This window comes from Macaca fascicularis, chromosome 7 (genome assembly GCF_037993035.2).
Source record: "Macaca fascicularis isolate 582-1 chromosome 7, T2T-MFA8v1.1".
Classification (NCBI taxonomy): domain Eukaryota; kingdom Metazoa; phylum Chordata; class Mammalia; order Primates; family Cercopithecidae; genus Macaca; species Macaca fascicularis.
The window spans coordinates 84,817,263-84,844,310 of NC_088381.1; the positions used below are offsets into that span (position 1 = coordinate 84,817,263).

The following is a 27,048-nucleotide window of genomic DNA, read 5'->3' on the forward strand; positions in this document are numbered from 1 at the left end:
GTATGTAATTTGTTATTTCTTTCTATTTTTCTTTTCCTTCTTCCTTCCCTTCCCTTTCCTTTCCTTTTTTTCCTTTCCTTTCTTTTCCTTTTCTTCTTTTCTTTTATCTTTTGTTTCCTTCTTTCCTTCCTTTTTTTCTTTTCTTCCTTTCTTTCCTTTTCCTTCCTTCCTTCTTCCTTTCCTTTCTTTTCCTTTTCTGTTTCCCCCTTCTTCCTTCCTTCCTCCCTCCCTCCTTCCATTCCTTCCCTCCCTCCCTCTCTCCCTCCCTTCCTTCTTTCTTTCTTCCTCCAAACTCCAAAGTCACATTTCACTTAATTTTTATCCTGCCAAATTTGAAAGCATTTTAACTTAGTGATTTTAGTGTAAACAGGAGCAGGAGAGAATGTAATTATCTAGGTCTCGCTCTGTCACCCAGGCTGGAGTTCAGTGCCATAATCATAGCTACTAGAGCCTCGAACTCCTGGGAAGAAGCAATTTTCCCACCTCAGCCTGCCAAGTAGCTAGCATGACAGGTCTGTGCCGCAATGCCCAGCTGTTTTTAAAATTTTTTTTGTAGAGATGAGAATTCCCTATGCTTCCCAGGCTTGTCTTGAACTCTTGACTTTGAGTAATCCTCCCACCTTGGCTTGTCAGAGTGCTGGGATTACAGGTGTGAACTACTGCTCCCAGCCAAGAATTTAGTTTTGTTTGCTAGTGGTGTTCTTGATATCTTCTCATATTTGAGGTTTTGGTGCTAGTGCTGAAGTATTACACTCACCATCCAAGGTTTATAGGACTTTTGTTTTAATATGGAACAGATGGAACAGTTTAGTTCTGCACCTTTGCAGGTATACAAAATGTGCCTACCAGGACTCTGCCTATATCCATTGAAAGCAAGAAGTAATACAGTAAAACTTTGCCTGGCTAGAGGCTTTGAAGGAATGGAGTGTTCTGGTTGAATTCTATTAACTTGGAAGTATGAAGGTGAAAACAATTCAGAACTTAAATTTCCTTTGAATGCAATTTGGAAATATAGCCAATGATTCCACTTTTCTTCTCTAGTAAGTTTGAACCTTCTGATCTACTTGGTGTTTTATTATAGAACTCCTAGTGTGCCTGAAACTTAGATTGTGAAGATACTTTTTTAAAACTTTAGCTGTGAGAGGATGTAAATGGTTTTCTATAAGGCTGGATGAGAACTAATACTTGTACATATACTTTTTAGACTGAACTTCTGATTGCCACTTGTTTTCTTTTGGAACTCATGAAAATAAAACACATTGGATGGAGGGTGGGAGTAGGAAGGAGAGTTATGTGTTTTAATTGCATGCCATTGTTTCATATCGAGACACAACATAGAGTATCCCTGGCTTTTGACATACAGAAGGAAACACATTTTTCTACCTGCTGTATGGCAGAGGTCCCTGAACACCTGGAGGGATGACTGCAGCACAAATTGCTGAGCCCTACTCCAGAGTTTCTGATTCACCAGGTCCAGGGTAGGGCCTGAGAATTTGCACTTATGAAAAGTTCTCAGGTGCTGCTGGTGCTGCTAATCCAGAGACTACATTACTGAGACCCACTCTTCTCTACTAACTGTCAATTGTAGAATTCTAAACAAAAGCTTAGTTTGGTCTGGGATAAGAAGCACATAGATTATGGAGCAAATCATGAAAGATTCAACCCTTGATCCCAGCCTTGTGTGAACTCCAGGTACCAATTAATACACAGTGACATAACACAGTTCTTGGTTTTCATGATTGCAAGTCATAGCCAAGTATCACGTGAGAAATTCGGTTTTCTTTGCAAGGCTTAGAGAGGCCAGGTGATTCTAGAAAAATGGGCCTTGTATTTGTTTTAAACCAGTAAAGAGCTTTGAGTGCTTATTAAATTGAAAGCTTTTAAAATTTATTTTGTATTGTATTGTATTTCTTTTGAGATGCAGTCTTGCTCTGTCACCCAGGCTGGAGTGCAGTGGCGTGAGGCTTGGCTCACTGCAACCTCCATCTCTTGGGTCCAAGTGATTCTCCTGCCTCAGCCTCCCAAATAGCTGGAATTACCGGCACCCACCACAACACCTGGCTAGTTTTTGTATTTTTAGTAGAGATGGGGTTTCACCATGTTGGCCAGGCTGGTCTCGAACTCCTGACCTCAGATGATCCACCCGTCTCAGGTTCCCAAGGTGCTGGGATTACAGGCTTGAGCCTCTACACCTGGCCCAAAACCTTTGTGTTTTTCCAGATATTAAACATGCTTCTTGTTTGAGAAAAAAAATCTTAACAATAACGTAGGAGAGTAAGAGAAACGTTTTTCCAAAAAAGAGAAATCATTGCGATTATTTTATTTTATTGAATTATAAAATAGTTGAATAATATAGTCTGCTTCATTAATCATCAAGCATGTTATGGATTTTCCATTTTTATAAGATCTGTATCTCAGTTCAGGTAATACTGGTAATTTTTGTACTGTATTTGAAGATAAAAATATAGGCCAAAATCATAGACCTTGCATAGAAGCTAGGTAATGAAGACAGCTCTAGAGGAACACATAGATACACACACACAGACACACATCTATATATAAAGTATGCACACATATATTTTTTAAAGTTTTAAAGCTTTTAAAGCAAAAGCTGGCCCCTTCCCTCTCCCAGAGTGGGCAGCCCATCCCCTCTTTCAGAGTGGATGTGAACAGCAGTTGTATGAGTAGCTTTCCTTATGAGCCACAGGTCCCTCTGGACACAATGCTGCCTGGCCACGCCCCTTTCCCTTTCATCTTTCTCCTTGACCAATAGGCTTGGAGCATTAAGGCCACGCCCCTATTCTACATTCTACTGGGGCCCTGGTTACCACTCCTGTGGCTCAGTCACACAGCTGCCTGGTAGGTGACTGGAGGTCTTGATCAGTGCTCGCTGGGAATTTGCTGTTGTGGCCCCAACCCCACCTCCCTTTCCCACCCCGCAATGGCAGAAGAAACTCCACAGAACAGATTAGCCGCAGCCAAGAAAAAGGTAAAAACACACCAGGTCATGGCCCCAACCCAGCTACAGATCCCCTCCGACGACAAGACCACCGCCAGAGCCCATATCACTGCTGAGGCACACTAGACAGGGCCCTCCAATGCAGGTGTCTCTGGGCTCCCCACACAAAAGTCTTGTCAGTCAGCCCTGCCCCTTCAGCATCAGCCCAGTCCCTGCCCTCACCAATCACTCCAGGGTGACTCTGGGTGGGTGACTCCTGGGGTTCCCCTCTCCATTACTAGGCCCTCACCTCCTGCCGACCCAAGCTCGACCTCCCTGGGCTCTTTGGGCTCGTGTCTCCAAGGACCTGGGTCCCCCAGCCACAGACCCCACCCTCGCCAGTCATCCCCGGGTGACTTTGGGCTGGTGACTCCTAAGGCTTCCTGCTGCAGACTCTGCCCTCCCCTCCTGCTGCCTCAAGGTCAACCTCCCTGGGCTCTTTGCACTGGCATCTCCAAGGACCTGGGTCCCAACCCTGTGTTTCCCTCCCCCATCGTGGAGTGGTAACTCGGACATTGCACTGATGTGGTCCCTCCCCCCAATCAGGAGGAGTGGAATGTAGTGATGTCACAGTCTGCCTAGGAACTGTCCTTACTGCAAGACTGGCATTTATTCTTATGACCCAGTCCCCTAAGTGTTCTCACCCCATTTCTGGTTCCTCTGGTCACAGTGCAAATTTCCAGCTGGAAGGGGAATGGAGACTGTGGGACCTAGGAGCAAGAGGTTTCAGGCTGCCTCACTCCCTTAACATCGACATTGATGAGGGGAAAGCCTACACTTCCCCGCAAGCGCAAAACGTTGACCGTACCTCCATGTGGCAAGGGGAGAATGGGTTTAGTTTGGTTTTCTCCCAGGCTTCTGCTTTCCAGAGATTTTAACATTTTTTTCTGAGCTCTCCACCTCATATTCTAATTCTCTGTGGTTCTGGGACCAGACTGCCCTTCAGTCAGTCATCTCTGAAGTGAGATTTGCTCATCTTCTGTGGAATAGATCTTGGGAAACTGAACTTGACAGTTTGACTCTTCCTCGTATTATCTTGACCTGGGGAACTTTGAGTGCCACAGGATAAATGTGAGACATCTTTCTGAAGCATCAGTTTCCCTGGATTCTCTTGAGATCAAGAGAAAAAACATGAATATACTTAGGGATGACAGTCACATAGGTTTCTAAGAGAATACCAGACTTCTCTCTGAAATGAGGCTTGGGTAGTCCTCTTTCTGTTAATTCCTGGATTTAACAGAAAGGCTTCCTTCTGCCATGAGGACACATTGATATAGAAGTTTGAGAGGTACTGGTGCACTTCTTCACACTAACAGACGTGTGAGGATGTATGACTCTAAACCACAGGGCATACAGTTCCTGCCTACTTAATGTTTACTTTTCTACCTCTGCCTCTGGTTTTGGTCCCTGACAGCTGCTGATTCTTGGCAAAACCCCAGAGCTTGGAGTCAGAAGACTGAGTTTCAAAGTTCCAGTATCGCCTTTTTCTTTTTTCTCTTTTTCTAGCTATGATATCAATTCCTCTCAGTCCCTAAAAGATTGTGACAACACTTATTATACAGTGGTTGGTGTCGTTAAATCAGATGGTGTATAAGAGTATTTTGTAAAAACTGTAAGGGAGGATGTGGCTGTAGGGGCCGATAGTTCTCATGACGATTACTGCTCTTCTTTCCCACAGTTAAAAGAATATTGGCAGAGAAACAGCCCTGCTGTTCCAGGAGAAGCAAAGAGTAACAGGAAAACGAATGGCAGTAACCCAGAGACATCCACTTCTGATGGTTGCCACTCACCTGGGGATGTGAGTGTTGGTGGCCAGGCTCCTGGGGACAGGGGGCCGAAGGGGCAGTAGAGGGTAATTGTTAAGATTGTGGATGGACTGTTGGGTACTGGTTAAGAATTCTGGGTTTAGCCGGGCACAGTGGCTCACACTTGTAATCCCAGCACTTTGGGAGACCACCCTGGGCAGATCACAAGGTCAGAAAATTGACACCATCCTGCCTAACATGGTGAAACCCCGTCTTCACTGAAAAATACAAAAAAAATTAGCCAGCATGGTGGTGGGTGCCTGTATTCCCAGCTGCTCGGGAGGCTGAGGCAGGAGAATGGCATGAACCTAGGAGGCGGAGCTTGCAGTGAGCCAAGATCTCGCCACTGTGCTCCAGCCTGGGAGACAAAGCAAGATTCCATCTCATAAAAAGGAAAAAAAAAAAAAATGAATTCTGGGTTTGAATCCTGCCTCTCCATCTGCTAGGGATATGATTTAGGGCAAGCTGCTTGAGCTTTTCGGGCCTCTCTTTTCACATCTGTATAATAGAGGTTCTATTGTTTGCCTTCCATTTGTGAGGTTTAAATGAGATTTGTTATTGTTGTTTTTATGTTAATCCCTAGTACATGGCCTGCTGTAAACACTCAGCGCACCCAGGATATGGTCATTGCTCTTTGATTTTCCTCATCCCCAGTCTCAAGGGGAAGCCAGGACAATGAGAACAGCCACTTGCCATCAGGAGTCACTGATTTCAGACCCCAGGGTGGAATGGTGGGGAAATAACCATGAGAGAAGTTGGCACAAAGGAGTTATGGGACAAAGGGTCCAAGAGAGACAGAAAAGAAAATGTTGCCAGTTGATGTGAATGAAAGGAAGTCAGAGGGCTTAGACACTGAGGGGAACAGAATATCTCCGTGTGCACTCTCTTGTAGTCAGCAACAGGTATCCACGGGGTGGGCCCTACATCATCTGCTTCCCTGAAGGATCTGGAGGTAGGAGGCTCTGGGTGGAGGTGCAGTGACCACACAGGCCAGCCCTCCAACCTCCTCCCGCAGCAGGGACTCGGTGCCCCTCTGCTAGCTGAGACAGCCCACACACACCCCAGCCCTAATGATTGTTCTCTCTACCTCTCCCCCAACTCCTCCTCCACCTCCTCCTCTCTGCATGCACCTCAGAGCCTGTGCCAAGAACAAGCAGTAGTCCTTGACTCAAGGTCCGTCAATATCAATCGACTGAATAACACCATCAAATCTTTGGTAAGAGTCCAGTGGGGTCCCCTGATTCCACGCTGCCAATCCTGGGCTCCAGTTTCCTCTTGGGGCTCTGAAGAAAGGGGCTGGGGGCCCTGGTGCAAAGGGCAAATAGGGAGCTGAGGCACCCAGACCTCACCTGGAGGGACCCCAGAGCATGCAGCATGGCTCTTCTTTTGCTGCCCTCTTTGCCGACTGTCTCCTCTCCACACACCCCTGCTCGAGTCCTTTCTACACACGCCCTGGGGTTTTTGCCCCTCGGGGAAGTGCTAGCCTGACTGGTTGCCAGGGGCCCCATATTTCTGCTGTGACTCAGTCCCTAATTTGCTCTTTGATTCTGGACAAGCCGCCTCTCCTTTTTGGGCTTGTGTTTCCAGAAGAGGTAGTGAGTATCAAAGGTGTCTGTTAGCTCTGAGAGTCTGAGATGTAAAGGCTCCCTAGAACGGAAACTTCAGGGCCAAGGGCTCCTATCTGTCCTTTTCCATCCTATATATACTGTGAAGAACCGTACCTGACCCATACGTGCTCAGTAAATGTTTATTGAATGAACGCACTTTTCTAAATCACAAGCGGGCAGAAGGAGGGCCTTTCTCAAACTCCATCTCTAGAGGTTTATGTTCCTGTCCTCTCAAGAGATTCCAGATTCACACTGAGTTCTGTGGCTGTGGGCAAAAAGCAACAAAGACAAAGACCCAAATCCTCTGTCTTTGGGAGCTTGAGGAGAGTTTACCAGTTTGTGTTCCCATTGGGTCTGAGAACTTTGCCTTTAAAATCCATTCCTGGCCCTGCCTACCGCTTCCTGGCCTGGGGAATAGAGTTGAGGGGGCCACCCTCCATCACCTTAATTTGACTCTCCCAACAGAAACAACAGAAGAAACAAGTGGAACATCAGCTGGAAGAAGTAACACGATTTCTTTGCTCATGCCATGACGGCTGGGTTTGGGGGACACTCAGATGTAGAAGGCCCCAGTCTTGTCTCGCCCACTCCCAGCCTGGGGAAGAAGGCTCACCCTTCAGATTCCACCCCATCCCCACAAGGTCCCTGATAACCTAATCCCATGGGTGGGTCTGTCCTGGGGCATTGGTGGCATTCTGGGGGCATGTCTCTTGCTGTGCCATCTCTGCCTCCCCCTGGTAAGAGCTCTGTCTTCCTCTTCCTGTAGGAAAAGAAGGCAAACAATGAGAAACAGAAAGCCGAAAGGGAGCTAGAGGTGAGTGGAAGGTGTGAAGTTTTCTCCTGTCCTCCCGAGAATGTTTCTTTCCTTCTTTCAGCACTTGCTTGGCTTTTCTCCCAAAGGCTCAAATCCAGAGATTGAACATACAGAAAAGGAAACTAACTATAGACCTGTATCGTACGAAACGCTCTCTCATGTACTTTGAAGGTGGGAATCTGGGCACCCTGTCATCCTTCAACCTGGCACTTCGATAGGTCTTTAGGGGGAGTCCTTTGGACCCCATTTCAACTCTCTCATTACAGAAGAGTCAAAGGATCTGGCTGCCCGCCTGCAACGTTCATTGCAGCGTACGGGAGAGTTAGAGCGGGCTCTGTCTGCTGTTGCCGCCACACAGAAGAAGAAGAAGGTGGACAGGGTGAGTCTGACCACCTGCCTCATCCCCTGGGAGCCCAGCTTCGCAGATGGAGGAGTGAGCCTAAAGGTCCCTTCTGCAGGATGGAGTGTCCTGCCCAGAAGGCATCATGGCCATTTCTTGCTGCTTTTGTGTCTGGTTGTTAGAGCAGCCTGGGGCTGAGTCAGCTGCTGTGGGTGAGTTGGGGGGTGCGGTGGGGAGCGAGCACTGGATGCAGAGTTTGGAGGCCAAGTGCCTGCCCTGCCCTTACCTGGCTGGGATCTTGGCCAAGTCCTAGGTGGGGTATTGGGTACTTGAACTGTGAAGGTACAGAAGAGTACCTTTAGTATGTTACCATTTCTGTAGAGAGGAAACGTGTGTGTGTGTGTGTCTGTGTGTGTGTGTGTACATACTATGAAAATATACATAAAATAAGTCTACAAGGGTTCACAAAAAACTCAGGAGAGAGCACGAGGGTGGCTGGGAGATACTTCCCTTCTGTACCTTCTGAGTTTTGGACTATGCGAATGTATCATCCTTTCAAACAGTGAACAAAAGATTCATTGTCCCTTTCCTATCTGTGACCCCCAGCAAGAAAAATGGGCTTCAGAGAATCGGGTGGATCTGGCTGTTCAAATCCCAGCTCTGCCTAAGTGATCTTAGGCAAGAACTTAACCTCAAGTACTCCATGTGTTTTCATCTACACAATAGAGGGAATCATAGTAACTGTCTCGTATGGTGGTTGTGAGGATTAAATGGGATTGCTAGCATGGTACCTGGTGAAGCACTCCATAAAGGTTCAAACATTGCTAGTAATAACAGTAATAACAATAGCAATATTAACTGATCTCTCTGGGCCTCCGTTAGCCACCTGTAAATTCAATCTCTTTCCCTGTCCCTTCCAACTTTACTGAGTTCTTTTAAAAACCAGACCATGGGCTTGTAAATGCCTTGATCTGTACTGACCGAGTTGTATATTGAGCCTAGCCCTAGCCTGTTTAAGGGGCACTGTATGGAATGGCCCAGGTTCCCCTGATAGAAACTTCTCACTCTTCACCATCCAGTCCTTGAACCGCAGTAAAACACTTCTCAACACACAGTTAGAGCAGTCCTTACAGGAGCGGGCACTGCTGAAAGCACACGTGACACAGGTGAGGTTTTGCAGAGGGAGGATATGGAAGGAAGATGACCCCAGGTGGCCAGGAGCAGGTGAGGACCAGTGACAGCCCTTCCTAACTTCTGTGCCCATTCTTGCAGATGAAGGAGTCACTTAAACAAGTCCAGCTAGAGAGAGATGAATATGCTGAACATATAAAAGGAGAGAGGGCCCAGTGGCAGGAGAAGATGAGGAAAATGTCACAGGAGGTGAGATCTGACCCTTCAGCCTGCCCATCTTAGATAGGTCACTGGATCTTTCTGGGCATCTGTAACATGGGAATAGTACAGCCAGAGGTGGTCATGGGTCTGGGCTTTGTGGAGGTGGGGGCAGAGAGGGAGATGGTAGCCTGTCCAGCCACCAGCCCCTCTCTCCAGGGCCATTTCCCGCTGTGCTTTGGGCAGGTTTGCACCTTGAAGGAGGAGAAGCAGCATGATATGCATCGGGTGGAGGAGCTGGAGAGGAGCTTGTCCCAACTCAAAAACCAGAGGTGTAAGATGGGACTGGCATGACCTGGAAGCAGGCCTGGCATGAGAGGGGGCTGTGCGGGTGGGTTAGAATGCCCCAGGGAGGTGGGTGGATGGAAGGGCTTTGAGGCAGAGGGAAAGAGGTCTGTGCCGGGAGACAGCAAGTCTTGTTATCTCCATGAGCCTCAGTGTCCCCATCAGCAAAGAGGGCCCGTTGTCAGCCACCTACAGTGCTCTCCATCTGAAAGTGGTTTGGAAGATTGGCTACCATGCGGGTGCAAGGAATCATTAGCAGTGAGGCCAAGTTTGGGGAGCCTGAGAGGAGCTGTGCACCAAGAGGAGGGTGTTTTTTTGTTGTTGTTTTTTGTTTTGTTTTGGTTTTTGGTTTTTGAGAATCTAGAGGCCCTTATTGCCTGCTTCCTTTCTCAGCTGAACCTCTGCACCTGGAGCCCCCAGCAGTGCCCTCTGAGGTGGAGCTGCAGCACCTGAGGAAGGAACTAGAGAGAGTGTCAGCAGAGCTCCAGGCCCAGGTGGAAAACCATCAGCACTTAAGTTTCCTGGACCAGGCACAAAAGGAGAGGCTTCAGAGGCAGGAGGAGAGGCTTCAGGAGCAGCAAGAGAGGCTTCGAAAGCAGGAGGAGAGAATTCAGCAGCTGGCCGAGCCACAGAGCGGCGTTGAGGAGCTGGTGTGTTGCCCCACCTGGGGAGCCTGCCCTCCTCCCTAGCCCTCCAGGCCTTTGTTTCCCCACCTGTAAAACGGGGCAGTGTAGCCCTCATGTGAAATGTTACTTCTAAAGGCACCTGTGAGCCAGAGCCCTGCTCTGGTGGCTGTGGGAGAGAGGAGATGATTTTTCTAACCTGTCTCCACTCTTCCCGGTGCCATGGGAGGCAGACACCAAGTTCTAGGGTCTCCAACTGCAGTGGGTGACTACTGATTGCTTCTCTCTATCCAGAACAACGAGAACAAGAGCGCACTGCACTTGGAGCAGCAAGTCGAAGAGCTGCAGGAGAAGCTGCGTGAGGTGGAGACAGTAACCTCGACCCAGAAGGAGCCAGAGGCAGCGGTCCCAGCCCCAGGGACTGGGGGCGAGTCTGTGAGTGAGGAGACCCCCTGGGCCCTGCAGGAAGTCATGGAGAAGCTGGAGGTGGGTGAGTCCTGGAATAGGCCAAGAAGGGCAGGGATAGGCAGGTCGCTGCTGAGAGGTGACCCCATTATTTTGATTCCAGAGCGGCCTTATGGATCTCCTGGAGGAGAAGGCGGACCTGAGGGAGCGTGTGGAGAAACTAGAACTGCGATTCGTCCAGTACTGGAGGGAGAGATGCCCATCAGTGAGTGGGAGGCCAGGGCAAGGCAGGGGGAGCTGCAGGGCCGTCAGAGGGGCCCCAGCGTCTGAGCCCTGTCCTCGCGCAGGAAAATTAATCACCTTATAACGGAGCCAGAGGGCAGTGCCAAAGAGGCGGCACTGGGAGGAGGACATCATCAGGCTGGCCCAAGACGACGAGATAAAGGTAGGGTGTGCAACATCCCTGCAGGGGTAGGGGTCGGGGGTGGGGGTGGCGTGACACCTGAGCACCCCTCCCTCCAGGTGGAGCTGCTGGAGCTGCAGGAGCTGCAGGAGCTGCAGGGGATGCTGCTGCATCTTGTGCTCACCGCAACAAAGGGCACAGCAAATTCCTGGCCGCTGACCAGAACCCTGCTAATGAGCCCGGTCCAGAAGCCCCACCCCCCAGGAGCTTGGGGCTGCTGACCAGCATGGTGGTGAGTAGAGCCCTCATGCAGGGTGGGCAGGCAGGAGCAGGGGGTTTTGCACTGTGCACAGATCCCCGCCTCCCTCTCTCCAAAGATCTTTATGAGGTGAGCCTCACCGACAGCGCCCAGCCTGCGCAAGGAGAGGCCAGGAAGGGGTCTCCCCAGGACAACCCTACTGCACAGCCCATCATGCAGGACCACCAGGAGCACCCAGGCTTGGGCAGCAACCGCTCTGTGCCATTCTTTTGCTGGGCTTGGCTGCGGAGAAGAAGGAGATAAATATCACCATCATCAAAGAGCTGGTCAAGAAATTTTTTAAAAAGAAACAAAGTTATGGGGTTAATCTCCTACACAATTCATTTACTTCATTCGAATATTAGAGCTATTCATGTTTATTTGTGTTTCTAATTTATACTTTAAGTTTATTTGTAAAAAGTTAAAAGAGAGTGGGTCTCTGTGGCCTTCACTGAGGTTCACTCTGGCATTCTTTAGCATTTTTCGTTTTTAATTTCATAACTGTAGGTCATTAGCATGCATATCGAGTTTGCCCTTACATGGTGGGAGTTCAAACACCCAAAGACCCACTGTTTGCACAAAACTGCTCTCGCTGGTTTGGAATAGGCTGCCATGCTTTTTCAATGTTATTGCAGCATGTATGTTTATTACAGAATTCCGATAAAATTTGCTTATATTCTGCTATTGTGTTTGATCTAATCTTAATCACAGTGAGCTCTTCATTAGCTCAATATGCGGTTTGCCCTCAAGGGTGCACTATTTATTACTTTGTAATATGCCACTGTGAGTACTGACATTTAGAGTTGTTTAAAGTCCGAGAACTGGAAATAGCCTTTCCCCCATTTTCTGTGTATTGGTGATGGGAGTAACAACATTTTGGGGGATTTTAAAATCTCACAGAAGAGGAAAGTGGCCTGCTCTGGCAGGTGTGTGCGGGATAGAGTGTGTTTCATTTGTTCCGGTGCCAAGAATGAGCGCTGTACTATGGTAGTTCCCTCAGGATTTGTGTGTGCTCTGGGCTCATGAAGATGTTGCACCATGAGCTGCAGCAGTTATGCTCTTTCTCGATGACCTAAAAAGGGATTATTTCTGAGGAATGAAAGGCTCCCATCATTGACTGTGGATATGGAAAACCTTTCTTGCTTAGAACATTTGTATCTGTAATACATTTGAAAATCAGAGTTCGTGTTACCTGTTTTAATCACACGACTACATGTCCCAATACGCAAAAGGGTGCTGGCTGGCATTCTTCTTAATATATTTAGTAAAGATCATAAGGAATCCCTTAAGAGTTTAAATATCCATGGAACAGGCATACAGGCTCTAGTCAAGAATGATTGAGAGTGAACGGAAGCAGTGTGACACCTGGCATTCCTCTCTGTTCATGGAGCTTCTTTGAGGCTTGAAGATTGATTTTACCATCTAGACCTCTCTAGCTAATACCTATTCTTCAACCACCTTGGTTACTCTGACATAGGAATTTACTTCTTTTCCTTGAATGGAAAACACTTTCAAAAATAATAACAAGCATTATCATAAACTAATATATGTGAGAGTACTTAGTTGAAACAGAAAGGAGTTTTAGTAGACAGTATTATACTATCTTTAAAAATCAAGGAGAACTTAAAATGTTTACAAACTGCAGTGCAATCTACTGTTTGTGAATGTCAGTGTATTATCAGGAAACGTGTCTGTACAATCACAGAGTTGTATTTCCTCACAAACTCCTTTACTAAGGGTGAAAATTTTTTTGTACCTCTCAGTTTCAGTTAGGGACATATTTTGTACAATATTTATGTGATTGTGCTTATGCATGATGAATGAATGAATTTCAGTCACACATTGCCTAAGTCATAACTTGGTGATGCTTGGGAAAGAATCAACCGTTAAAACTTCATGAAGTTCTAATGTTTGTGTTCCAAAACATGTCACCTTATTAGGATGTACGGAGCTATGTACGTGTGCTCCCTGGAGTGGGGATTTCCTGGTTACGAGATCTCCATTTTTAGCATTTGGCATCCTCATGATACTTTTATAAATATGACAGTAACAGGAGAGCAACAATACGATTTTACCGATGGAATAACAGATTTCCCTGCATTCACTGAAAGAGTGCAAATATCGGGTCCTTGTGACTTCAACTGACTCTTCCAAATTGTATGAATGTAGCAATGTATTAGATAAGCCCAGTTTCAGAATGATAAAGAAAAAATGTTAGACCAAATAATGTGACTAATTAACAGTGGTACAATTGCTAGCCCGTGGGTTTAAAATGGACTGAAATTCCACTCTTTGTGTAGGTATTTGTCATATATTTAAGAAAAAGCTAAAAAGAATGGAAATGGTATGACAATAACATAAGTCTTCAAAGTGCATGCAGTCTTTTGCGATACCTCATTCAGCCAAGTATTTGTGCTCTTCCTCATTCAGTGTAAGGCAGCTTTCAATTTGCTTAGAAGGCAACATTGGAAGGTTAGAGTTCATCAGAAACATAGAATGTTAAAATGTGAGTTCAACTGAATAAATTTGAAAGTATTTGATTAAACCTGATAGGTTTTCCAGAAATGGAAAAAACTCAGCTCTAGAACTTTTCTAAGCTGTTTTTTAGAAAATTTGAAAATGTAAATCAGCCCTATCCATAATATAGTTTCTCTAAAACTTTATCTTAAAGAGTCATTTTAAAATAATATAACTATTAAAAAATGTAACTGCTATCTTAATGTTCTGAAATAAGTTAAAACATTTTAAAATATGAACACTGTAGTTTAAAAGAACGAAACGGTGGGAAGGAAAAGTAGAGAAAGAAATGCCAATTCCAGCCCAAAGCTTTATTTGCCAAGTTTTCTTAGAATGAATTTTACCAATTTATGAATTCTTGTAAACAGAATTTATAATGGAAATACTGAAAGACTTTTCCCTAAAGTGACATTGTTGACTGCTGGTGTGATGCTACTCTAATGTAATAAATGATTAAATTGTTGCAAAGTGCTGCTTTTGCCTTAAAATTTTATTTTGCGAGTCTTGAAAACTATAGTATTAAAGGTATTGATACTGTGCAAATGCCGGGCATGCTTGGCATGAGATAATCTGTTTCATTTTTACAAAATTATAATATAACTTTGCAATTGTTTATTAAAAGAACACAAGTTTACAAAGTTATGGGATTTAAAAAGTTATGGAGTGAAAAAGTTATGGGATAAAAAAGTGAAAAATTGTTGCAAAAATGTAGAAAGAAGTTTTATGCAAAGTTACCAAATGTTATGAAAAAGAAGTTACAGGATTTAAAAAACAAGTCATGGGATAAAAATAAAAATTAAAAGCAGTTCTGTGTCAGCAAAGCCTGGAGAAGTGGGGCTGGAGTCTGCACCGCCACCATGACCCTACCACCCCTTCCCAGTCACCCCTTTACAATTAGGGTAGCAAGACAAGACCTTAAAAATTAAAATTTTTTAAGCATAACTCTGATGGCCTCCTTACTCTCAGCATAGCAACTTTTCCCTCAGGGGGGCTCCCACCTTCTTATTCAGAGAGGTAACTGAGGCAGGACAGTGGGGCTAACTGTGGACCAGGCGAAGACATGGGCTGCTGGGGTGGCCCCCTTCCCCAGTGTACATATTTTGTCTGTGTAACGTTTTGTATATTCCAGAGGGTAGGGCCGCCCCTGTATCGTACCTAGCTGTGGTTGGAGCTGGCATGTGGGGAGGAGGTTCTAATAATTATTTGTGGCTGGGAAACTTATTTATTGCTAGCATAGGACAGAGGAAGGAGGCGTGGATGGGCTCATGGCTCCCTGGTGATGCGACTCCTGTTTATTTTGCTTTTTATTTTGGAATAAACAGATTTAACCATACTCCTCAGCCTGGTGTGCTCCCGTTTCCCTCACTGGGTCCTAGAGTTTGTGCCACCAAACGAGGAGTCCCAGAGTGTCTTCAGCATGTCCAGCGAGGCTGTTGGGGACCTTCCAGGCTTGTTACCTGTATGCTGCCTGGTGGCACCTAGGGGATTCCACGGGGACTGCCATGGCGCCTAGGGGGCGCAGTCCGGCCCTGACAGCCAACAGGCTCAGAAGCCTGATCTAGCGGTGGCCGGGAAGACAGGTACCAGCACCTAAGGGCACTGACTTCCACCCACCCCAGGCGTCTTCCATTCTGTCCCCTTGCCTCCCTCTCCTGTCTGCACCTGGTGGCCTGTTCTTTCTGTCCCTCCTGAGTGCCAGCTACCCGGCAGGCTCCCTCCAGGCTGAGTTCATGGCCCTGCCCCCTGGTGGCCAAAGCCAGCTTCACAGGATAAGAGCCAGGGAAGCTCCAGGGGCTTTCCAGGAAAAGTGCCCCTTGGAAAGGGTATGGCCTTTTCTTTTCTTTTTTTTTTTTTTTTGAGAGGGAGTCTCACGCTGTTGCCCAGGCTGGAGTGCAGTGGCGCGATCTCGGCTCACTGCAAGCTCCGCCTCCCGGGTTCACGCCATTCTCCTGCCTCAGCCTCCTGAGTAGCTGGGACTACAGGCGCCCGCCACCGCGCCCGGCTAATTTTTTGTATTTTTAGTAGAGACGGGGTTTCACTGTGGTCTCGATCTCCTGACCTTGTGATCCGCCCGCCTCGGCCTCCCAAAGTGCTGGGATTACAGGCTTGAGCCACCGCGCCCGGCCCAGGGTATGGCCTTTTCACTGCTCCCAATAGCACCCTAGAAATAGCTTGGCCTTTCCCCTCCTCTGAGCTCCACAGAGAACACAGCCAGCAGAGGACACATTTCCCCGCCATCCAGAAATGGGTTTGCGGGACAGCAGGACTGGTAGAGACTGTCAGGCCACACGGCTGCCTGCACAGCACTCCCATGCTTGCTGGGGGGCGGGAGAGATGGCAGGGGCTGGCTGTCCGTAGGCCGGGCAGGACAGGGAGGCTCACTGGAGGTGCTGCACTTTGGAGGGGCAATGTCAGGGAACAGCTTTCTCTTATTGGCACACAAGACTCCAAAAGGACAGCACGGTGACTGATTCCCAGTGCTAGAGGCAAGGCGGCCAGCCACGTGTAGGAGTGTGTGTGTGTGTGTGTGTGTGTGTGTGTGTAGGTGTATTTATAGATATTTATAGACCAGGGCAGGGGCGTACCACAGAGGGGGGCACAAGTTTTCAGCAACAGTCACACCTGGAGGTGTCAGCTCACCACTACAACAGACCAAGTCACAGATGAAGGGGACAGGCTTTGGGGCTGGGGGAGCCACTGTCAAATCACAGAACGGCTGCCCAGGCAGGCTTGGAAAGGGAGGTCTCCAAGAAGAGGAGGGATCTGTTTAGAGGTCAAAGGAGGGCCTGGGGCTCTCAGGATGGGATGGACTTGCCGGACCCGATCGGCTGGCAGTTGGATAGAAAGCAGAGAGAAAACAGGAGAGAGAAAAGTTAGCAGAGAGTTGATGAGGCAAGTGCAGAGCACAGGTGTGCCACAGCAGCTGTGGGAGGACCGGGGAGGGGAGGGCACAGGTGTGGGCGTGTCAAGGTTCCTGGAAAAGAGGGGCTGGAAGGGAAAGGGGAGGAAGATGGAGGGAGGAGCCGGAGCTTCACAGGTAGTGCCTGGGGGCTGTGGCAGCCCTCCCCACCCCACGCACGCTGGCCTCTTCCACAGCACCCAGGTAATGCATGCACCGGTCAGACCAGTGCTCAGCCTCCTCGGGCTTCCCTCTTCTCTAGTCACCCTGTCTTCTAACCCACCGGTCCGGGGCCACCTCTCGCCTTGGGGAGCCCAACGCAACAGCCACCAGGCCTGATAGAGAAGGAACACTGCTTGAACCAGGATGATGAAGCTAAAAGGGATGGATGGCTGGAGTGATCACTGGAGAACCCTCTGGGTGGTCAGAATGCCCAGGATCCTCTGAAGGGACCCTGGGGGAAACAGGGAAGGCAGGCAGCTGGATTCCACTGGCTATAGACTTATAAGCCTAAGAGGGAAGCCTCAGCTTGTTGGGGGTTGCAGGTCGCGTAAGTGAGGCAGGGCCCTTCCTGCTGGGAAAAGCAGAAGAGGGAGAGTCCATGGCAGGGAAGGTGGGCGGGCTTGCCGGGCAGAGCTCAGCCGGGACACCAGGCACTGTGGTCCCCTTGGTTGAATAGCAGAGGCGACCTCTAGAAGCAACAGGCCAAGGTGCGTGAGCCTGCTGACCGGCGATGGTGCTTGAGCGGTGGCCAGGGATCCTGCCTTCCGTCACACGCTGGCAGCTATGATGGTACCTGGGAGGGAGAGAAGGGGGCTGTGTGTCCCTACCTGGCCTGTGAGGTGTGTTGTGGGTTGACCGTGTGTATGGGACTCTCGAGGTTTTATCCTAGATCACTACTGGATTGCCGACAGATAGAGGAGGTATGACCCTGACTCACCCCTCCTCTGCAATGGATTTGGCTCTCAGCACTCCCAGACTGGGAGCTGGATACTCTGCCCTGGCAGCATGACTCAGACTGCACAACAGGTACGGTGGGCCCAGGATGACATTCCTAGGCCTCTGGCTGCCTCAGAGTGCAGCCCCACACACAACCCCCTCCAAGCTCTAAGCCCTTACACCATAAACCATGAGCTCTCTGATGGTTCCAGAGAGCACCCACGTCTGTCAGCTTGGGCACAGAGCCTGCTCCAAGAGCCCCAGGCTCAGCCATGGGGGCTGGGGGACTTTGGGGCCTTGGGGGCCAGCCCTGGTACCTGCATCCAGCAAGGACTCTCGGCACCTACAGCCAGGAGTTGTCCACAGACCCCGTGGGCGTGCTGATGGTGGCCATGTTGATGTTGCCGATGATGCTGAGTGCCTCCTTCAACACGTGGTGCATGCGCAGCATCTCGGCGCACCGCTGTGCCTGCTCTGCTGACTCCTCCATCAGCATGTTCTGGTCCCCACGTGAGTACAGGGACAGGACACCTGGTTGTCCTGCAGGTTCAATTTCAGGATGCCAGGTTGGACAGCAGCTCCGAGAAGATGAACTCCTTGGTCTGAGAGTGGGCAAAGAGGGAAGGAGGTTGGGACCTGATGCCTGTGCTGCGCTGGCCTCCTGCCAGGCCCTGGTGGGTCTGTGTGCTGGACTTGGAGCCCTGAGTATGGCTTTTCAGACGCGGCTTCTACACCACTTAGACTCAAAGATCTGCCTCCCCACTGCCCTTTTCTCACTCAGATAGGGACACTGAGGTCCAGAGGAAAAGTCACCTGTCCAAGGTCACAGGTCTGGGAGGGGACCCAGGACCTATCATGCCACCAGCACACCTGTCTACTCAGTTTTTTAAATAAATTTTTTTTTGGAGATAGGATCTCACTCGGTCACAAGGCTGGAGTACAGTGGGCGAGATCACCGCTCACTGCAGCCTCAACCTCAGGCTCAAAGTGATCCTCCAATGTCAGCCTGTAGAGTAGCAAGGACTATAGGCACGTGCCACCACCAAGCCCAGCTATTTTTAAAATTTTTGTGTAGAGACCAGGTCTCACTATGTTGCCCAGGCTGGTCTTGAACTCCTGGGCTCAACCTATCCTCCCGCCTTGGCCGCCCAAAGTGCTGGGATTACAGGCATGGGTCACTGTCCTCAGTCCCATGTTATATTTCCATGACACAGCTCTGCCCTGGACCTGGTCCCATAGGGCTGGTTAGCATCTCCCCCAGGCCAGCATGGCTATCTGCACCCCCAGTGCCACAGGAGCCTCCTGCCCCCATGAGGCGGTGCATGCACGTTGTTGATCATGACATGCATGATGGTCTTGGGCGTGACACCAACCATGAGGTCCCACATGGTGTTGTTGACAATGGCCATGTGTGAGTCCTGCAGGTTCTGGGTGGTTTCCATTTGCCGCTCTAGCTGTGAGTCCATGGAGTGCATGAAGCTGTTGGAGCCATTCTCCTCGGCTTTGCTGCCCTGTCATGGAGAACACAAGGGCATCAGGATGGCCAGGCCATGCAGCCAGGCTCCAGGAATCCCTAGGATCTCAGCCCCTCTAAGGGTACCTGGAACACTGAGGCACAGAGAGAAGCAACTGGCCTGAACACGCACCCAACTCCCCACACGGCTCTAGACGGTTTCAGGTCTCTGCCTCTCAGGACCCCAGATTCCCCTGATTCAGTCTCTTCTTAGTTCTGACTCTAGTGCCCAGAATTTGCCTCAAGCTACCAATCCAGAAATTGGAAAAGAACATCTCCAGGTCCTCGGCTTGGAGACCTGGACAAAGTTGTGCTAGGCTGCAGATGCCCGGCAGGAGGCAAGAAAAGGGCACACTCACTTTCCCCTTGTCCTGGGAGGCCCACGCACCAACATTGCCACCGCCGCTGCCCCCAGGGAACACAGCAAAGTAGACACACACAGAGAGGAAAACGGGAAGGGTTGAGTGAACCTGGGACACTGCACCCCAACTTTAATGCTTGTGGAATTCAGTTAGCTAATATTTTGTTGAGGATTTTTGCGTCAATATTCATCATTGATATTGGCCTGTAGTTTTCTTTTTTGGATGTATCTTTGGTTTTGGTATCAGGGCGATAGTAGCCTTGTAGAAAGAGTTTGGAAGTATTCCCTCCTTCTCTAGTTTTGGAATTGTTTGGTTAAGGTTGGTATTAGTTCTTCTTTAAATATTTGCTAGAATTCAGCAGTGAATCATCAGGTCCCAGGCTTTTCTTTGCTGGGAAACTTTTTATTACCGCTTCAATCCCATTATTTGTTATTGGTCTGTTCAGGTTTTGGATTTCATCATGATTTAATCTTGGTAGTCTAGATGTGTCTGGAACTTTATCCATTTTTAGTAGGTTTTCCTATTTCTTTGCATATATTTGCTAATAATAGCCACTAGTGATCCTTTGAGGGTTTGGTTTTTTGTTGTTGTTTTTTTTACTTTTTTTTTTTTTTTTTTGAGATAGAGTTTCACTCTGTCACTCAGGCTGGAGTGCAGTGGTGCAATCTCAGCTCACTGCAAGCTCTGCCTCCCAGGTTCACGCCATTCTCCTGCCTCAGTCTCCTGAGTAGCTGGGACTACAGGTGTCTGACACCACGCCAGAGTAATTTTTGTTATTTTTAGTAGAGACAGGGTTTCACCATGTTAGCCAGGATGGTCTCGATCTCCTGACCTCGTGATCCACCCACCTCAGCTTCCCAAAGTGCTGGGATTACAGGCTTGAGCCACTTCACCCGGCCTGAGTTTTTGCAGTATCAGTTGTCATGTTTCCTGTTGTTTGTCAATGTTATCTTGTCAAAAACCCAACTTTAAAAATTTTTTTAAAAATTTTAGTATAGTTTAGTTTTTGAGACAGAGCCTTGCTCTGTCACCCAGGTTGGCGGGCAGTGGTGCAATCTCAGCTCACTGCAAACTCTGCCTCCCAGATTTAAGCAATTCTCCTACCTCAGCCTCCCGAGTAGCTGGGATTACAGGCGTGCACTACCATGCCTGGCTAATTTTTGTATTTTTAGTAGAGACGTCATTTCACCATGTTGATCAGGCTGGTCTTGAACTCCTGACCTCGTGAGCTGCCCAACTCAGTTCCCCTAAGTGCTGGAATTACAGGCATGAGACACCGGACCCGGCCCACAGTTTGTTGTTAAATTTTACTTATTTACTTATTTACCTTTTCTTTAGAGACAGGGTCTCATTCTCTTGCCCAGGCTGGAGTGCAGTGGTGCAATCATGGTTCACTGTAACCTTGAACACCTAAACTTAAGAGATCCTCCCACCTCAGCCTCATGGGTAACTGGGAGTACAAGTGTGCACCACCACACCTGGCTAATTTTTCTAGTGTTTGGTGAGACAGGGTTTTGCTATGTTGTCTAGTCTGGTCTTGAACTCCTGGCCTCAAGCAATCCTCCTGCCTTGGCCTCCCAAAGTGTCAGGATTACAGGCATGAGCCACCATGCCCGGCCTGCATATACATTTTCTTTTCCAAGTTATATAAAGTATGCTGTATGCATCCTTCTAGAATTTATTTTTTTCACTTAATAGTATATTGCTAAGATTCTTATTGTTGTTTATAGCTGGGATTTATTCTTTTTGACCTTACCAGAAGATAGAGATCCCGAGATCTCTTAAGAACTGCTGCAGGGAGTATACACTGGTATGACCACCTTGGAAAACAGTTTGACTCCATCTCATAAGGTTGAATATTCACACTCCTCCCAGCCCAGCAATTCTACTCTACATCCAAGAGAAATTCTTGTCTATATAAAACAGGGGATGTGGACAAGGAATGTTCCTAACAACTCTGTTCAAAATAGCAAAAATCTATGCCCATCAGCTGGAGAGTAGCTGACTAAATCGTGCTTTTTATTCCCTTTGATTTCCTGTAGTCTTATGATGCAAGTGGCTTTCCCATGGCTAGCTTGGGGAGGGGGATACTCTTGGCCATCGAGTCAGTGGTGGCAGTCCTGCTTAGCCCTAGGGCAATCGGTGCTGCCCAAAACAAGTGTAAATAGAACAAGGTGCCCCATGGAGCCAATGCCTCGGGTCCCTGGGGGTACAGGCCTGTACTTTTAGGAAACAGCCATCATACACATCAGTCTTTTCCAATGCTTCTGTCACTGGGCTGAGTCCAAAGAACACCCTCTCCCAAAACATTACAAAGTTTATTGGGGCTACCATTTATCGAGCATTTATCATGTGCCTGATCACGTACTAGTGTAGTAATTGCATGCATTATTTTATTATTTTATTTATGTACTTATTCATTTATTTGAGATAGGGTCTCCCTCTGTTGCCTGGGCTGGAGTGCAGTGGCGTGATCACGGCTCACTGCAGCTTCAAACTCCTGGCCTCAAGTGGTCTCACCTCAGCCTCTCGAGTAGCTGGACTACAGGCATAAGCCACCAAGTCCAGCTCATTTTTTAAAAAACATTTTCACAGAAATGAGGTCTGGCTTTGTTGCCCAGGCTAGTCTTGAACTCCTGGCTTCAAGCGATCCTCCCCCTTCAGCCTTATTATTGCATTTTATCTTCACCATCACGCTGTAAGAGTGCCTGTGGGTAGGTGCTCCAAACAGTTGCAATGTAGCAGCCTCCACTCATAGGTGACAACGAGACTCAGTGTAGACAAGCAACTTCTCAAAGGTCACACAGCTGGAGGGTGGCTGAGCCAGGATGAAGACTTAAGACTCTAAAGCTGGTGCACCAGTAAATGAGAAAATATCTGGGGGTTCAGGATAGCTTCCTCCCAAGAAATCTTTCTCCAAAGGTTCTAAGAACAATGACAGATCCATCTTCCATAAAGCAAACAAAACTAGCAGCTCCTTCATTTTGGGGCAGGGAGTGGAGGAGGATAAAGGTTAGATAAGCTCCAGGGCAACCCATTTTAATCCGACATATTTATAAGGCAACGGCCAGGACAGCACCTCAAACCTAAAGAACCATGCACAGCTGTCTCTGTGTGGCATGGAGTGTCCCTGGATGTAAAGATTTTCCAATGTGTGCTTACAGGCCAGTGGCATCATCCTCAGTCACAGGTTAAAGGGCAGCTAGGCCTGGCCTGCTAAGCACCACCGTGAGAATCTGCTGAGCTTTCCAACTAGTTTATCTGTTGTTTGCAATGAAAGATGGCCTGAAAAAGAAGGGGTGTGGGTGGGAAGAGTTCTGATTTGAGGTCCCCTGATCCAGGCACGATCTCCTTCCCCAGTTGCAAGAATCAGGAGACTCCATCTGTAAACACAGGCTCAAGCTATGTCCCCCAGCCCCCTCTTTCACTAGGTGCCACCCTCTGCTTCTCTTCCATAGACAGCCTAGAGCTGCCAGCATTCCCTTAGGATCTGTGCCCTCAGGCCTGGTTTAATTTTCTCCCTCTCCAAAGAGCCATCTGTAGGGCCAGAAGCCGGCAAAGCCTAACTCATTACTGGATGCCGGTTCCTTTGCCTGACTTTCAGTGATTCCTACCTTACCCTGGGGTTTTATGTTTCTTGTCTCAACAGTAACATTTCTCATTCCTCCACAAGTTGAATTGTTCACTCCAGCCATCTGAAGCATGCTCCTCTTGACACAGTTAGCTTGAGGCACATGATTGGTGCAAAAAAAAAAAAAAAAGCACTATGTCAATTTCATTGATCAACAAAAGTGATGGCTCCACTGCAAAGTTGATAGTGCCTGGGCCTCTGAGTTCAAGAGCCTTCTAGACAAAGGGCTCTGAGCTGAAACATAAGCATGCATACATATGCCTCCCTCTTGGTCTGATGAGATAATTTGGATTCTTGGTTGTTATCCTTGAGCATTTTCCTGCCTCGTTAATGCACGTGTAGCCAACACAATAATAATCATAGCTAATAACAGCTAAAGCTGAGGACTTTCCTGGGCCAGGCAGTGGCTTTAAAAACTTTAAAGTGGCTTTTAAAACTTTAACAGCGAAAGCTGAGGACTTTCCTGAGTCAGGCAGTGGCTTTAAAAACTTTAAAGTTTTCACATAGACTCTCATTGAATAATTTCTGTTTTTCAGATCAAGAAACTGAGACTTACTATCACATTTGGGATTAAGTTAAAAAAAATACAAAGAAACTGAGGCTTAAAGCTGTCAAGTATTTCACAGTCAGCAAGTGGCTAAGTTGGAACTTGGACCCAGGCAGTCTAGCCCTGGGATCCTGTGCCCTTACCCATTATCCAGTGTTGGCTACACAAAACTAACGTGTACACATTTTCAACTATAGTTTAAATGGGTGACATATTTTTCCTATGTTTTACCTAGGTGACTTTCAGTTTGGGGGTATTCTACTTACACAATCTCTTGAACTAGATATTAACTGAGAACAAATAGAAACTAATGAACTCTGAAAAACATAAAACATGAGCAACATGATGTCACCGCAAAAGACAAATCAGCACACAGCCTTTGGGAGACGGACAGAAAGACACACGCAAACACACACACACACACACACACACACACACACACACAGAGAGAGAGAGAGAGAGAGAGAGAGTTGGTGGTTGTGCCGCCCTAAGCCTCCAGTCAGCCAGTGTGAGGAAGGGACCAGATGGGTTGGGCAGAAAGGTGCTGGGTCAAGGGAGGAAGGGGAAGCCGGAGGCGCGCGCACGCTCTGGACTCGTGCACCCGCCAAAACGGCTGCGCGCGGGGCACGCCGGGTTGAGCGGCGAGGGGCGACCCGGACTGGGACAGGGATGCGGGCAGCCCTTTCCCAGGCGGTAGCGGGGCGGTGGTGCTGTTGCCCTTTTAAACTATGGCTTGACAGGAGCCGCGCCTCCCGTCGGTGGAGTCGGTTACAATGGGAGCAGCTCCACAGGCCTCCACACAGCTCCTGCCAAGGCCTCCTCGGTGCCTCTTGCCATTTTCCAGCGGCGCTCCCAGGAGGGTGGAGGCGGCGGCGAGCGGGGAAGCTGGGAGAGCTCTGCAGGGCGGCCCCGCGGGGTGGTCGCGGCCACGACAGCGGCTCAGGACAGTCTCCGGTTCCGCGCCCCTCCCGCCTGAGATGAGTGGAAGATGTCAGTGTCCCGGCTCAAGGCCAAACTGAAGTTGCTGGCATCTGTCTTCCACAAGAACCAGGAGCCCGCAGCCGCCGGCTCACGCTCCACTGCAACATGACGGTGAGGCGCCGAGGCCTCGCGGGGCAGGGTGAGGGCGGAGAGGGGGCGCCTGGAGTCCCGGAACAAAGGGGTGCCTGCCCGGGAGAGACCCCGGTTCCCCGCCCCTTTCTCCCGCGACTAACCCGGCCCGCCCCCGGGACTGAGGGAGGCTTGGGTAGGAAGAAGCGGAGAGCGCGTCTCTCCGGCTCCAGGCGCGGGGCAGGCTTGGGGGCTGCTGGCCCGTCTCGGCCCCTGTCCCCGCGCCCAGAGATGGGAGCCCGTGGTGGCCGGAGCCCTCTCGGGAGCCAGGGTCGCCCGAGTCAGCCGGCCTGCTCCGGGGACCGCGACAGGGCGGTGCAGAGCGGCTCCGGCGTTTTTTGAGCCCAGGCGGGGAAGGGGAAAGGCTTTTAAGCTTTTCGGTGTTTCGGCCGGGCGCAGTGGCTCACCGTAATCCCTGCAGGTTGGGAGGCCGAGGCGGGCGAATCACCTGAGGTCAGGAGTTGGAGACCAGCCTGGCCAACGTGGTGAAACCCCGTCTCTACTAAAATATATAAAAAATTAGCCGGGCGTGGTGGCAGGTGACTTTATTCCAGCTACTTGGGAGGCAGAGGCAGGATAATCGTTTGAACCAGGAAGGCAGAGGTTGCAGTGAGCGGACATCCAGCCATTGCACTCAAACCTGGGGAATAAGAGCGAGACTTCGTTCTTTTTTTTTTTCTGAGACAGGCTCTTTGTCACCCGGGCTGGAGTGCAGTAGCGCGATCTTGGCTCACTGCAACCTATGTCTCTTGACAGTCCACGGGTTAAAGCGATTCTCCTGCGACAGCCTCCCGAATAGCTGCGATTACGGGCGCCCGCCACCAAGCCTGGCTAACTTCTGTGTCTTCAGTAGAAACGGGGTTTCAGTGTGTTGGCCAGGCTGGTCCTGAACTCCTGACCTCAAATGACCCACCTCTGCCTCCCAAAGTGCTGGGATTCCTTCAACCCAATCAAGTTGACACTCAGTATTAACCATCACAGGTGTCTTCAGAATTGTCACTCTTTTCTGCTGTGGCCTCCCTCTCCTGGTTTGCAGACTCATGCTCATCCTGTGGCATGAGGATGGGGAGGTGCTGGCAGGAGAGCTTTCTAGCTCCTGAGTTAAAAGGCAGAGATGGTGTCTCTTTCAAGATTTTGCTGCTGTGTTGAGTTATATTAAAAAGATTGTCTTTTATCTCTGGATTTCACACTCACATTAAGAAGCCATCAAGATAGGCTTCCTATATCAATAGAGGGTGATCTTTACCAACTGTAGTTGGGAGAAGTACAGTAAAGAATGTTAGATTCTTCTGGAAAAAAGTAGTCCTTCCATTATTTGGATTGGGTTTGTGGCTTGTTAAGCCCAGCAGTCTGATTCAGTCTACTTTGTGTCTTCCAGCATGTCCCTGTGGTTTTGGTTCACTCAGGGTATTCTCCTTGTATTTGTTATTTTTCTGCTGCTGCGGCAGACTTATTCTTTTCAATAAAATACTGTCATTTTGGTGGGGTTTTGGAAAGAGGACCAGGCCACATCCTGAAAAGAAATTCATCTTAGGATTTCACAACACTAACTCACTTTTTGTTTTGATTAAATTACCCTTTTTGAGGGGTGGGGGCTCAGCTTTGTCCTTTGTAAAATGAAAGATAGTAACTGGGCTGATGGTTACAGACATGGATGCATGTCAGAATCACCTCAGAGAGCTTTTTTAAAACAGATTCCGCCCAGCACTTTGGGAGGCCGAGGTGGGCGGATCATGAGGTCAAGAGATTGAGACCATCCTGGTCAACATGGTGAAACCCTGTCTCCACTAAAAATACAAAAATTAGCTGGGCGTGGTGGCATGCACCTATAGTCCCAGCTACTCGGGAGGCTGAGGCGGGAGAATCGCTTGAACCCAGGAGGCAGAGGTTGCAGCGAGCTGAGATCCTGCCACTGCACTCCAGCCTGGTGACAGAGTGAGACCCATCTCAAACAACAACAACAACAACAACAACAACAACAACAACAAAGCTGATTCTCTGGGTAGGCTTTGAAATGAGCATTTCAAAAATTGTCTTTCAATCAGTGATGCAACCAAAGTCTTTGGGACTTGTAGGCTAAGTATATATTCTTTAGATACCCAGAATAGTTTGATTTGGAATGTATCAATTTAGGGAAATGAAGAAGGGGTGAGTTACATTTTGGAAGCTGCTGCTTGCTTCCTTTTTCCATTTAGATTTTAGAAGACAAAGAATGTCTAAAGAGATGCAGATTTAAAGGAAATACAAGTTAATTCTGCATGGGTATGTTTATCTACACGGCATTCTCCAGCTCACTAATCCAGAAGAGTTCTAACACCCTCTGTGATCATGCGTTGTTTTTCTTAAGTATTCCTCCATCAGAGTATCTGAGAACAGATGCTTAGAAACTACTGAGACCTTTGTGGGTCTTACTGGATCTCTGGATCCTAGTTTCTTGATATGTTACATATTCTGGGTTCTAACCTCAACTGGCCTTCATGATTAAAGATGCATTTATATACCGTACGGTGGCCAGGAAGCTTATCCTTTGAAATTGCCCAAACTGGGTATGAAGGCCCTTCCT

The 27,048-nt window shown here is 48.5% G+C and overlaps 2 protein-coding genes and 1 pseudogene across 9 annotated transcripts in view; all 3 read left to right on the plus strand.

The window, feature by feature from the left end:
- The window catches only part of LOC102141490 (golgin subfamily A member 8C-like), a 31,571-nt gene extending 17,619 nt beyond the window's left edge, over positions 1-13,952 (plus strand). The window contains 17 exon segments of the mRNA XM_073998451.1: positions 4,677-4,796; positions 5,939-6,019; positions 6,876-6,914; positions 7,177-7,224; positions 7,311-7,395; positions 7,491-7,594; positions 7,683-7,688; positions 8,644-8,730; positions 8,837-8,944; positions 9,140-9,227; positions 9,632-9,888; positions 10,156-10,347; positions 10,430-10,535; positions 10,598-10,711; positions 10,789-10,923; positions 10,926-10,961; positions 11,047-13,952. Of these exon segments, the coding sequence (XP_073854552.1) occupies positions 4,677-4,796; positions 5,939-6,019; positions 6,876-6,914; positions 7,177-7,224; positions 7,311-7,395; positions 7,491-7,594; positions 7,683-7,688; positions 8,644-8,730; positions 8,837-8,944; positions 9,140-9,227; positions 9,632-9,888; positions 10,156-10,347; positions 10,430-10,535; positions 10,598-10,711; positions 10,789-10,923; positions 10,926-10,961; positions 11,047-11,231 (1,791 nt within the window). The 3' untranslated portion in view covers positions 11,232-13,952.
- On the plus strand, positions 1,420-4,592 carry LOC141407349 (uncharacterized; annotated as a pseudogene).
- A 10,034-nt stretch (positions 13,953-23,986) lies between the features above and the next one.
- The window catches only part of LOC107130176 (golgin subfamily A member 8C-like), a 53,356-nt gene continuing 50,294 nt past the window's right edge, over positions 23,987-27,048 (plus strand). For all 8 annotated transcript variants that reach the window (XM_073996832.1, XM_073996838.1, XM_073996839.1 and 5 more), the window contains exon 1: positions 23,987-24,467. The gene's annotated coding sequence lies outside the window, so the exon portion shown is untranslated. The remainder of the gene's footprint in view (positions 24,468-27,048) is intronic.